The 13,835-nt window shown below is 47.6% G+C and overlaps 1 protein-coding gene across 7 annotated transcripts in view; it reads right to left on the minus strand.

Moving 5' to 3' along the window:
- The window catches only part of Tpd52 (tumor protein D52), an 82,763-nt gene that overhangs the window by 18,585 nt on the left and 50,343 nt on the right, over nt 1-13,835 (minus strand). For all 7 annotated transcript variants that reach the window (XM_021195499.2, XM_029537406.1, XM_029537407.1 and 4 more), the window contains exon 2: nt 3,257-3,372. In XM_021195499.2, the coding sequence (XP_021051158.1) occupies nt 3,257-3,372 (116 nt within the window). The remainder of the gene's footprint in view (nt 1-3,256; nt 3,373-13,835) is intronic.

Genomic DNA, 13,835 nt, shown 5'->3' on the forward strand with positions numbered 1-13,835 from the left:
GAGGGAGGGAGGGAGGGAGGGAGGGAGGGAGGGAGGGAGGATAAATATGAGAAGTATGTCAGCACAGCACTGAGACTGCACTAATAGGCAAGTGAGTACAAAATAAAGGCATGATTCTCTGTGCTCAATCTTAGACATGACTATAGGTTGCTCAGATATATACTGAAGAGTAGACCATGAGAAGGAAAGGGCAAGAGAGTAAGAACAAATATAGTCCAAAATCAGGAAGTGGTCAGATTCACTCAGACAGTAACATCCATGGGGAGCCAGAGCCTCGCCCAGTTTCAGACTCACCTCAGCCTTTCCCATCAAGGCTCGCACAGTGTCGTGCGCCCCTGGCTTTTGTTGGTTAGCATGTGCTGCTGCTACAGCATACCTGGCAGCTTTAATCTCTTCTTCCAATAGGGTGGGCAAGGGAAGGGCACAGACTTGAGTGTAGGTGAATGTAAGTGGTGTAAAGAAACATGTGTGAGAAAGTTGGCTGTGGGGGTTCAGCAAGGGAGAGTGTGGTGCTGAGCACCAAGGATAAACACACTGCAAGGGGACAGAAGTCAGAGTCAGAAATAAAATGCTTTTGACAAATTCGTCAAGAGACCTTAGTGGAGTAAAAACCAGGATTTTTGTCCCAGCAAATACAACTCAGATAACTGGTTTCCATATGCAAAAGAATAAAGGTGTACACACACACACACACACACACACACACACACACCTCAAGTTGCTCAGGAAGCTGTATATAATTGCTAACCTGTATGACCCTAAGATTAAAACATGGAGTCAAATCTTCAAAACCTTAGTTAGGCTTTGTTTGTTGTTGTTGTTGTTGTTGTTGTTGTTGTTGTTTTTAAGATATAACACCTACAGTTCAAGCAACCAGGGGGAGAAAGCAGAGCTTATCAAGATTAAAAACCAAAGTTTGGCAAAGAGTATCAGGAGGTTGAAGTCTTCAAGCCAAGCTGGGCTGCAGGACACAGTATCTCAAACCCACCCTACCTCCAAAAATGTAGCAACTACTGCACTTGACAGTGAGATAAAAAGAAACCAACAGAATAAATATCTTCAAAGCTTGTGTTAAATGCATCTTGTATCCAGAACACATGAAGAAATTTACAACTCCATCAAAAAGAGGCAAATGATGGGATTTTTAAATGGGCCAAGGAATTGGACAGTGCTCACAAGAAAATATAAAAATGACAAGAGACAAACGGAAGGGTGATGAGCATCATCCATTAGTGACAGGAAACATGTCAATGGAAAAGCCTCCCACTTTAGGAACGCTATAAAAAAATGTCCAATAATGGAACATCATTCCGCTGTAAGAAATATTGCTCTACACCACAAGGAAGGAGGAAATAAGGGCTCATCACAGTAAGTCAAAGAAATCATCAAAAGGATGGCCTTACGTAAGCAGTTTCCTCCTACATTAAAACCTTGGAGGGAAACTCCTTAAAATACTGGATGTTAAAGGGGAAGGTGGAATAACAGGATGCTCTAAGGAAGGGTGAACTTTTCCATCTTACTGGGAAGCCCTGAAATGCAGGAACAACTCAAGACAGCTTCAGGAAGTCCCTGAAACTGACCTGATTCACTAGGTCCCTCTCTCCCCAAGCACATAGAAGCAGTAAAGACTACTGTGAGTTGCCCAGAGCAGCCAAGTCTGATGCTGCCAAGAGCCATCTCTGGGTCCACGATCATATGGAGCCCAGTCTGTGTTAATGTCTGTGGCCCATGTTCCCTCCAAAGGCCAGGTGGAGGCCATGGCTTTTGCTGTAGCCTAAAACCATGCTGATGTCTGTGATCCCAGTTGCATCGCAGGACCTTGTCTGGGTCCATGGCCCAACTGCAACCGAGAGTCCTATTCCTGGCCTGCGCCGATGCCAGAGACCAAGCAGAAGCCCAAGACCCATGCTTCCGCAGAATACAGAGAAAATAAGCTACTTAGTGACATCAGTGACTGCAGATATACAGTTAAGAAAGAAGGACATGGAAGACTTGACAACCCCAACCCCTCACAAAAACAGGAACAGCCTAAACAGGACGCCATTGAAGAGAACTCTTTTTATTTTTTTTAAGATTTATTTATTTTATGTATGTGAGTACACTGTAGCTGTCTTCAGACACACCAGAAGAGGGCATCAGATCCCATTACAGATGGTTGTGAACCACCATATCGTTGCTGGGAATTGAACTCAGTCAGTGGAAGAGCAGTCAGTTCCCTTAACTGCTGAGCCATCTCTCCAGCCCCCAAACAGAACTCTTAAAAGCTGTGACAGTCTGCTGAAGTGTCACTTTCCACAACAGATGGCTTCCGGCAGGGATGGGGGAGGGGAAGGAGTTTGACCATGTTCTGGCAAGTATGCAGATAACACAACATGGCCTTTTTTTTTTTTTCTTCAAGGGAGGTCACAAGGGCAGGGGCGGGGTTGAACAGGGAGGGATTGGGAGGCAAACGTGATAGGGGTGTAAGATGTGAAATCCCAGAAGAAACAATAAAAATATTATGTTGGGGGGAAAAAGTTAAACGTGGGCTTTGCCACCAAACCTGAATAGCATCTCACACACACACACAAATATAAGACAGTATTGTAGATATATACAATGGACTACTAGCACCCACAAAAAGTGAACTGGTTCCTGGCAGATGATCCAACAGGAATGAGCCCTAAAAGCATACTACTACGTTCACTGATGAAAAAAGTCAAAATACCAAGGCCATGCATTGTATGTGAACTATTCAGACAACAGTTAAACTCATAAGGCAGCTGAGAGAGGGGAGTGGGAGCGGTCCTCAGCAAGTACAGGGCTCCTGGGCACTGGAGAAGGATGCTCAGAACTGAATGACAGCAGCAGGGTACTGACTGCACTGTGAGACAGACCATTCTAAGATGTTACAGAAGGAAGCCAGGAAAGGAGGGAGCTGAAATGTGTCCAGAAGTCGGGCTGAAGCAAAGAAGAAAGGAAAGCGGGGAGGAAGCTAGCCAAGATCCATAAGGCAAGCAAAGGCGTGGACAAGGCCACTGAACCCATGCGCAGGGGCCAGACAGCGCAGCTCTCCCCACTTTCTCCTACCTGTCCCACTCCCATGCTCACCTCACCCACACATTCTGCCATATGAAAGCCATCTAGGATCACTTTGTCTCCTCTGTCCTTTGAGACTCTGGGCTGTGCAAGCTTTCTTTCACCTTGAGCCTTTTACCATAAGGTGCTCTGCAAACCCACAAGGCAAAGCACAAGGTCCACAGGCTCCGTCCCTCACCTTTGTAAGCTCCCGCCTCAGCTCCTCTTGCTCCTCCTCCGTCAACGTCTCTGGAGCACTGAGCATTGTGACAGCATCCTCTCCTTCCTCGGCCACTGGCTCTGTCTTCAGCAGACCTTAGGGTCAAGGAGAAAATAAAGAGAATCATGTCAAGTGTGAATGCTAAACTAAACTCTGTAGCTGCCCCACTGTCCCAACCAGAACAGCCACTGAGGTTGTACCCGTCCTCTTTCTTTCTGTTATGTATGCTCAAGTGAGATCAGGGAAAGATAAAAGGAAAAACCAGGGATAACCAATAAAAGCCACCAACATAGCACGCTAACAAATGAACTAAAAAATTTCCCTTCCCTCTGCTTCCACTCATACTTCAGTCTCAGGATAATTACAGCCGAGCCGAAGAATGGGGTCCCACCATGATCCACCTCTATACTACATTCAACACATGCCTATAATTCCAGCACTCAGACAGACACGGGACAGTCACTAGTCAAGGCCAGCCTGGGTGACGGGAGATCATGCCTCAACAACACAGAACCTCTAAAACACTGCACAGATAAATCAGCAGAGAGTAGATGAAGGGCTTTCAGTCCTGCACACTGGCCCATACAGAAGACCTGCACTCATTGCTCCCAGTGCAGACATCAGATGCCCTAATGAAAGCTGGTTCTGCTTCTGCTGCTTCCTGCGTGGTAGCTAACGTAGGAGTCGTGGCTTTTATTAAAACTGCACCTCCCCAGGATACCATGGGGGAAGGACAACACATGCCTGCAATCGCAGGGCCCAGTAGAGTTTGAGTTCCAAGCCAGCCTGGAACTCAAACTCAGTGAGGCCCTGTCTTAAGGATGAACATCTCTATCTCTATATAGAGACATGACCAACGACAGCATGGAGATTTCCAGACCCACTGTATTCATTCCCTGAACAGAGCCCCCGCGGAAGACCACATCACTAGACAGAGTGGCCAGCACAGCCCCTGTCTTCAGACCCCGCCCCCCACCCCGCCCTGCTAACACATCAGGTAGAAAACCTAAAGAAGCCACCAAGCCGCTCAATTCTATTTTACTAAGGTTTGAATGCCAGATATCCTACATGAGGTTTATTGCTTTTATGTCTGGACCTTTGGCCCCTACCTGATGGCTCTGTTTCTGATAGATCATAGAGCTTTTACAAGGTAGAGCCTCAACAAAGGAAGTGTCAGGAGTGGGGCGCTTGGGGGTTCATAGCCTGGCCTGCCTCTGTCTTCTTAGCTTCCTGACTACAGATGCAGTTAAGACCCGCCACCCTGTGCTAGCACCAAGTCCATTGCGTCACCTCTCAACTTCTGGCCTGAAGTATAACCTTCTCTTCTCAAGCTGCTTTTCTTGGGCAGTTATCACCAGCAACAAGAAAATAAGTACATATTTTAGTCAAATTTTAAAAATCAAAGTGAATTCAAAGAATCCATTTCTTAGTCTCAATATGTAGCTCTGACTGTTCTGGAACTCACTACTACGTAGACCAGGCTGGCCTCAAACTCACAAAGACAGCCCCACCCCCACCGTGCTGGGATTAAAGGCCTGTGCCAACAGCGCGTACAGCCCAACAGGTCAGACTTTAAACAGAAAGCATCAATCCTGCTGACGTCTCTGTCCCTTGCCTCGGGCACCAAAGTGGCTCTGTGTGGGCGATTAACTTCTCCATGCTGTTATCATAGATCTTGTTGGCATTGATTTTGACTTTTTCAAAATGTTGTATTGACACATGATTTGATTACTGAATTTCTGGCGCCTTCTTAAACTTTACCCCAGTGACTCACCCTAGCCCGTCTACCCATCCATTCTCAGCATTCCCAGGTCACAGATTTTACTACCAGAGGAGGTCCTTCTCTGCCTGTAAGTTCTTCAGCCCATCACACTTGTGTGGCTGACTCGGTGCCCGCCCAGCAGACGAAGGACAAGACGCTTGGTGGGCAAAGGAGACACTGCCAGACAGGCAGCCGGCACCGCAGTACCTGCGGGAGAATACACGAAGCAACAAGAGCCACATGCAGTGTGCACATTCCAGACGCACTTGACATGGGCTTTATTGTGTACTAACTCTTAAAGGCAATTAATAATTATCATAACCACTAACATGACAGTACCAAAACAGTGGCCCACGCACAAGATGTGAAAGAATTACTAATGGAGCAAAAGTAATACAAATAAGTCTGTTCACACTGCACCAACAAGCAGAATTCAGGGTTTTCAGAAGCAGAGACAACGCCTGCAGAGGCAGTCAAGGGGTAGGGAAGCTCAGTGAGTAGGCTTCTGTGCACTAAAGAGAACCTAAGAGCACAGGCATGTGGCAGGGGAGTCCCCACATGGAGGCCTGGGACAACCACGAGGGAAGCTTAAAGGTGAAAAGCCTGGATTGCCTTGGAGAGCCTGAGCCGTGCGGTACCGGTCAAGGAGAGCTGCACACAGCCTGTGAAGCCAGCCCAAGAGAGAGAGGCGCGCTGCAGTCAGCAAGGCTGGAGGAAAGAGCCAGCATTGTGGGATTTAGAATTTGCTCCTCCTCTGGGTTTTGGCCTGGCTTTGGTCCAGTGTTTCTTCACCATACTCTGTCCCACCCCACCCCACCCCACCCCCAGGATGGTAATATATATTCAGTCCCCTATGCTCAAAGTACGTGACCTGCGGCTTGATTTTAATTTTACCGGGGTTAAAGAGTTGGACTCTTAAGCCGTTAGACTGTGAAAGACTATGGGGACTTTTGAAGTTGGACTGAATGCATTTTCCATTATGCTATGGCTACACGCCTGTGGGGGGAGGGAGTGGGAGGTGGCTGCTGGAGTGGGCGTGGCCCCCATAGGCTCCTATGTTTGAATGCTTGGCCCCACGTTTGTGGAACTGTTTGGGAAGGATCAGTTAGTATGGCCTAGTGGAGGGGGTGTGTCACTGGGGGTGACACTGGGGGTGAGCTTTCAGGCTTCGGAAGCCCCTTCTGGGCCAGTGTCTGTGCTGGCTGACGCCAGCTGCTGCTGGCTGCCTACAGATGATACAGATGTGCATGTTAAAGCTCTGTGACTGCTCTAGCATCAGTTCTGTCTGCTTCTGGACATGAACCTGTAAGCAAGCGCCCAATTAAACGCTTCCTTTTAAGAGTTGCCTTAGCCATAATGTGTGACATATGCTCACAGCAATAGGACAGCATCTAAGATGTCCTAGAGTCCCCACAAGGACTGAGCAAGTACTATCTGCACAGCAGAACTCTGATCTCTAGTTTTAAATCCTTCAGCACTTCCTTGTTTTAGAAACTCAGTCCAGCCCATAGGTGAGCATCCAGCCATGGATGGCAGCTCCTGCCTTTTGCCCTGCCACCCAGACTCCAACACCAGCCAGATCAGTGTGAGTCAGGCTGTATCACACTATGTCTGGAGCAGAGCCTGTGGGTGCTCCCGGCTCATCCTCCATCTGCGATGGCCTCACGGACGCAGCGAGGGACTGCAGATGCAAACCACCAAGCATGGGAGCCACCGCAGTCAGCGACGCAGCAGTCAGCGACGCAGCAGTCAGCGATGCAGAGCTAAAGTCACGTGGCTTGGTCCTAGTGAGGGGCTCCAGACTAGGTTCTGGATGACAACAGGACTCAAATCAAAGAGGAGCAATAGAATCCAAGCACTAAACTCTGCCTTCTGTAACAAAAGCTCTTCCAAGCTTTTAAACAAACATAATTGTACTTGTCTAAACAGGCAAGGAAACCAATGCAGTATCAAATTGCTAACGCACAAGGATCTTCAACTCCAAAAACAATCTGTGAGGGGGCTGACAAAGGAATGCTTAATCCGAAAAACCCAATTTTTCAGGATTTTAGGTTCTGGATTTTTGAATCAGGCTTTTTCAATCAGTAAAATCCACACACAAATATTCCCTAATCAGAAAAATGAAAAAAAATTAAAAATCTGAAATACTTGTAGCCCAAAATTTCAGACAAGGAATATTGAAATAGTTCGTTAAGCCATCAAGAAAGATAATGTCATACTTGGCTTCAGGACAACCAAGATGACCTGACCTAGTAGTCAGCCACCTTTTCTCAAGTTAACCTGCAGGGGGCAGCAAATCACTGACATTAAACTTTAAAAGAGCAGGTTGTTAAAATCCTCAACTGGGGCAGAAAAATGTAGACACAGAAGAACCAAATAGGAGATGCTCAAATCCCAAGCGAACTATGCAGCCATCTCTTATCTCTTAGAGAAAGTACTAACCGCAGCTGGTCCACCAGGAGCTAAGGGGTCCAAACACAGTCATTTACACCGCACTTCAGTGACTGTATGGGGATTTCTATCACCACTTAGACATAAGGAAAGAGACTTGCAGAGGCTGTGCGGCCACCAGACTCACACACCAGCACAGGAGGCCCTCCAAGTCACTGACCTACCTCTGCATCTGGTAGCCATAGCAACACTACAGACCCTGGAGATGAGGTCAGGAGCAGTCTTCAAGCCACATGTCTTCTATATACTCACTAATGGACTTAGTATGGAAGGACAATCTATCTAGCTTAGGGGGGGAGATATATTGCTTTTTCACGCAAATCACAAACGGTGAGAAATGAGACTACTACAAAGAATCCAACAAACATTTGTTCTTTGATTTTAATGTTCTTTCCTAAAATCCAATGGAAGCTATTTTAAATGATAATGTGACTATTCAGGTTTTCCACACCAGTCGCCATGAGGGAGAAAATTGGCAAGAGATTCTCTGCTTGATCAGATGTCAGTCAGGCCTCCAAACCTTGTCTCAGGCCACCTCCGTACTTCTTTGTGAATCCCAGTCTGAGCAAACGAACGCACTAAGTCAGTTTAAGCAGAGCCCCCCATCCGTACACCTGACCCTCCAGACCTTCAGGCCCCCATGTGATATTCCATCTTCCTGCCTAAAGCATGCTTTCACTGGAATCATTTGTATTCATTACAAACATGTTCCATAGAAGCAAACAAGCAAAATTAAATCAACATCTAGCGAGAACAATGATTTCTACTAGAAAACTGAGGTCCTCCAAGGTTGCATAGTTTACCTACAGTCAGAGCAGACTAAAACCTGAAAGTCTTTCTGATTCTACACACTTGCGTGCTCCGTACAGTTTGTCTTAGAGAAATACCAACATGCAGGGCAGGGTAGAGAGCCAGGACCAATGCTTGGTCCATGGAAGCTTGCTGTGTCTCTCTCTGGCTGGGAGTCGGTATCAGCAGGATTGAATCCAGGTGACTAGACACTGGGCATCACTACCCCACCCCTCCTGGGCTTACTGATAAGTTTAGCTTCTTCCTTCCTTGTCTAACGCATCAGATCATGCTTCTGACTTCAATACTAACCAGGGGATACCTGGTGTGGTTAGCGGGGAGGCATGGCCAGGGTACATGGCTCATCTACAAAGTCCCTCCAGCAGCAGTCAGTAGCATGGGCTGGGGAGAACCAGGAAGCTACACACTGTCCAACAGCCAGCTGGAGGCGTGGTTGGCAGAGGAACCATCTCAGGATAGAGGGTGGAGGTGGCTGACCACGTGGCACCACTGCAGTTTCTGTGCCTCATCTCGGGGTACAGCTCCAAGGCTAGGTCATCGCTGAACAGCAGCAGCAAGCACATCACCTGCAAACGGTTTGAAATCTGGAAACTGGACTTCAGTAGCATAGACAACACCAGATAATTTTAGAGGCCTCATTTAAACAAGGTTCTACAGAGACACTGTGTGGGAGAATACAGTGTTCCTAAATGAAGAATGGCACAGGTCAGACAGCACGCATGAGGGCGATTTTTTAGAAAAACTTCAACTTTCTTTAAAAATACGCCCAAGAGCATTTTTACACACAACCCAATACAACTTCAATAAGCATAAAGTTTAAAGATTTAAGAGAAGGAAAAGCATTGATTTTCAGTTAAGTGGCAACATTTAAAATCTCTATGAAAATAATTTTTAAAAACATTATGACCTGAAGTATATCAGACTTGCTGAATTGCCATCAGTGAACCTGTGAGGCGGATGGGATGGTTGGTTCTACCACGGCAGAAATCTAATCATGAAAGTGCTGGGAGGTTGGAGGGGCAGGTGGCCAACAGGAAGAACAGAGAGTGCAGCCCTGAACACGCTCCACTTCCAGACTCTAAAGCCCTGGTTTCACTTCCTTGTCATCTCATCTCAGAACTCATTCTGCCTACAACAGAGCAAATCTTAGTATTTTACTTAAACACATGTATTAGCTAAAGGTTTAGCTAAAGTAGGTTTCTCTCTCTTCCTATAAATGACAACTCATCCACCACACACCCCATTAATTTCAGCCAAGAACATAAATTTTATGGGGACAGTGTCTCACTAGATAGAGCCCATGCTGGCGTCAATGACAACAAGCTTGCACCACAAGCCTGACTCTAAAAGTCTTTTCAGTTTCTGCACTCCAGTCAGGAGGAAGTGTGGCAGCACGCTGGGGCTTCTCCACATGGAAGGTGCACCCTCGGGGCCCAACCTGGACCCCCACATAAATGGCTGGCCTTCACCCCTGACCTTTATTCCGACTAAGACTTCCTATATGACGAGCACTTTTAGCGTGTGCTTCTGGATCTGGAAAAGACCTTGACAATCAATCAGATGTGGGATGCAGACCTTTAATCCAGCCAGCTGGGAGGCAGAGCAGCTGGGAAGCCACAACTTCAAGGCCAGCCTGGTCTGCACAGCCAGTTCCAAGGCAGCCATGGATACACAGAAGTCCAGTCTCCAACACCAAACAAGCAAACAACAAACAAAACCAGCCGGGTGTGGTGGCGGAGCCAAAACCAGCCAGGTGTTAAATCCCGGCACTTGGGAGGAGGCAAGGCCAACCTGGTTTACATAGTGAGTTCTAGGCCAGCTAGGGATACATAGGGAGACCCTTTTTAAAACAAAATATTTAGACTAAATTCATTTAGACATCTCACTGTACAATACACAGATTGTACAATATACAGAACACAGGAGGAGGGATGACTCTGAACAACAAAAAGCAATGAGGTATAAAATAAGACATTGTGATAATGCCTGAGGCAACCTGTCCCTGTGGGCCAGCAGGCTCTGAGCCCCTGTGACTGTTCAGGAACACGCCCTGAATAAATGGATTACAGGAATGTACACAGGTGAGTGGAAAGAACAAGTCTGGTTCTACTGCCGACTTGCTCTCTGGAACCTTTTCTTCTATAGGCTGCTTTTTACTCTTCTTATTTGTTTTTACCTACAAAGGTTTCCTTACTTAAAACAGACACTAAATGTTACCTACTATAAGCTCTACCTGAGGACAGCTGCTATTTCCAAAAGTATGTGTATAAATCCTCCGAGACCATGCAGGTGCGTAACTCTCCTGGCAAAGGTATTCTACAGACACTTCTGCCCCTCCCCTGGCTATCAGCCTCCAGAAACAACACGCCCTGAGGAACTGGATTTGCTCTGGGATTCTCATGGCGGGGAAAGACTGAAACCCTGTGGTTCCCGCCAGAGGAGAATCTGCCTCGCAGAAAGATTTTACAAGCACTGACAACTTGCAAGGGAGACACTGAAACACAGTGGTTTCTCAGTGGCTGGGCAGGGACGGCCAAGGTCATACCCTGACCAGGAACACTTAGCTATGTATCTCTCTCACCTGCAGTGTAGACGTAACGCTCATGTCAAAACCCTGCCGATGGGGAGTCCCCACACCGCATGTGTTCTTCCCAATGTGGCAATAGTGAACTGTCTTTCTCCGCACAGCACCATTATTTGCCGTGATGAGAACAGATGGTGAACGAAGCCTAGCTTGTCGGGGCTTCAGGATTCAGTCTCTGACTTAGATAGCTAGTAACTGCGGAGGTGCAAATGATATCCCAGAAAGAAGAAGGCAACAGCAGCAATTCCCAAATGATTTCGCACGCTGAAGCGCTCCGCTGCGTGTCAGCCTCCGGGCACTAGAGGTCAGCAGCTGCCTCACAACCAATGCCTGCGGGGGGGGGGGGGGGCGTCTAAGGCACCTGACGATCTGGCCAGACAGCCACTCTGCCCCGGGAGGATGGCACCGTGGGACCAGGAGCAGTGGCTGTGGAGAGCTGTCAAAGGCTGCGTGCCTATGATTAGCTTGCTGAAAAGAAAACCTCGGGGCAAAATGAACTGGGAAACTGGTCGAGGTGGCCGGAACAACAGAAGCTAAGGAAATGACCCATTTCATTTGGCAGAAGATCCAGGAAGCTTGAGAGCAGAATTGAGTGACACTGGGGTCACTGAGGAAGAAAGGAGACAAGGCAGGAAGGGACATGGTAACAAGAGAAGATGAGGGGTGTGGATGTGTAGCATCCGTCAGTGCCTCAGTCAGGAAGATGAAGACAGACAGACACACACAGACACACAGACACACACACCCCAGCAGAACACATTCACAGTTCCAAATAGCTCACTGCCCTCTTCCTAGAAACCGATCTCATTAAATCTTTCATCTTTGGGGGGGGGGGGTCATCTTTAAAAGTCCCCAGTTCCGAGCATCTTCTCTTCCTCCCCTTCCTCCTCCAAACACCACATACAAAACTGATACCTGAGACCATCCACTGAAGACACGCGGGTTGTCAGGCCAGGGAGGCACTTGGGGTGAATGGAGAGAAGTCTCCGCTACCCTTAAATTCCCTCTCCATGGCTAGAGCGCTCTTCAAGCCTACCCTGGTTTTCATTTGTAAAGGACAAGTAAGTTGTTCTTTAAGATCTTGCAATCTGACTGGTGAGATGGCTCACTGGGAAAAAGCACTGACTGCTCTTCTGAAGGTCCTGAGTTCAAATCCCAGCAACCACACAGTGGCTCACAACCACAACCACCCGTAATGAGATCTGACGCCCTCTTCGGATGTGTCTGAAGACGGCTACAGTGTACTTTTATGTATAATAATAAATAAATAAATGGGCTGGAGCAGGCAGGGACTGAGCGAGCAGAGTTGACCAAAGCAAGCAGTGCTGACAGGAGCCAGCAGAGGTCCTAAAAATTCAGTTACCAACAACCACATGAAGGCTCACAACCATTTGTACAGCTACAGTGTACTCACATATATTAAATAAATAAATAAATATTCAAAAAATAAAATATTTTCAAAAAGATCTTGCAATCATTAAAAAAAAAAACAACAACAACAACAACCCCGTAAGACTCAGCTGGCACTGAATTCCCTGACAGAGAAGGGTTGACTCTCGAGAAATCAAAGAGTGAGCAGAGTAAGACATGAGCTCTGAGCTGGGGAGCTGCAACTGCGTCACTCTCTTCAGCGTTTCAGATTGGACAGCATAAAATACAAGATTATCTTTGTTTTCCTGCCGGTCCTGGGGACCTAGGCCCTTATGCCTGCTAGGCAAGACTTCACCGCGGAGCTACAGCCCCAGCCTGGCTGCATCTGCACTGCACATCATTTCCAAGTCAAAGCAGAACCAAGGGTGTTAAGGGCCTGTAACTTCCTCTGTCTTCCTGAAAATTCTTAAGGGGAAAGAGATTCCACATAAACAGGAGCTAGGAGAGTAACCACAAGCTCTCGTAGAATGGGAAGGACGGTGAAGGTCGCCAACTTAATGCAGATGGTGTTGACAGGCAAAGAATGGGATACAGCAGTCATGTCCCAGTGGTACATAAAACAAACCAACAGTAAAATCCCCGACCAGAAAAGATACGCTTGGCTGACCAGCCTGTTCTGCAAGAGCTGCTGCCAGCTTCTGTGATGGAGCAAGCAGGTGGCATGTTCCTGGCTCCGTCGATCCTCAGCACAGTACGAAGCAAAGCCCTGGTCTGGGAACAGAAAGCTGAGTATTGGCGCCAGCTAGGCTAACAGATGAGGGCACACCAAACATCTTCCCTGCATCAACGCTCTCACATCTGTAAGACACCAGGACGGGTCCTCTTAGGACAATTCCACTCAGCTGTTTGTTCAACAAACATTTGCTTTGTTTGTATTTATTACTGTTGTGATGACGACGACGACAGTCTAACTATTGTAGACAAGGCTGGCCTCAAAACTAGTCCTACTAAGTCAGCATCCCAAGTACTGGGCTTCGTGATCCTCCTGCCTCAAACGCCAAGGCACATGCATGGGTTTCATAGGCTTGTATTCCAGATGCCAACGCGCATCACACATGCACATTTTCAAACTAGACTGGAGAAGCCACTCAGCAGGAGCACACTAGGAAAAATGGGCTAGAGAAGTACCACAGGCTGGACCGGTACCCTGCAAGGTGCTTTCAGCCCCGTGAAGCCCTCCTTCCCTTTCAGCCCCCAGCTGTCTGCTCCAGGACATCTGCCACCAAGCTTTCACCTGTGCCAAGACGGCATTTGGATACAATTCACAGGATACTTCTTGTTCAGATACTGTTCCCGGCCTTTGTGAGTAGGGTACCTTTCTGCTTCAGTCCCCTTTGCCTGCACAAGCTACCTGCTTATTCAGAAAGTACACTGGCCAGGTGGTAGGGACGCACGCCTTTAATCCCAGCACTCGGGAGGCAGAGACAGCCGGATCTCTGAGTTCGAGGCCAGCCTGGTCTACAGAGTGAGTTCCAGGACAGCCAAGGCTACACAGAGAAATGCTGTCTTGAAAAAATGGG

The sequence above is a fragment of the Mus pahari genome, chromosome 4 (genome assembly GCF_900095145.1).
Source record: "Mus pahari chromosome 4, PAHARI_EIJ_v1.1, whole genome shotgun sequence".
Taxonomy (NCBI): domain Eukaryota; kingdom Metazoa; phylum Chordata; class Mammalia; order Rodentia; family Muridae; genus Mus; species Mus pahari.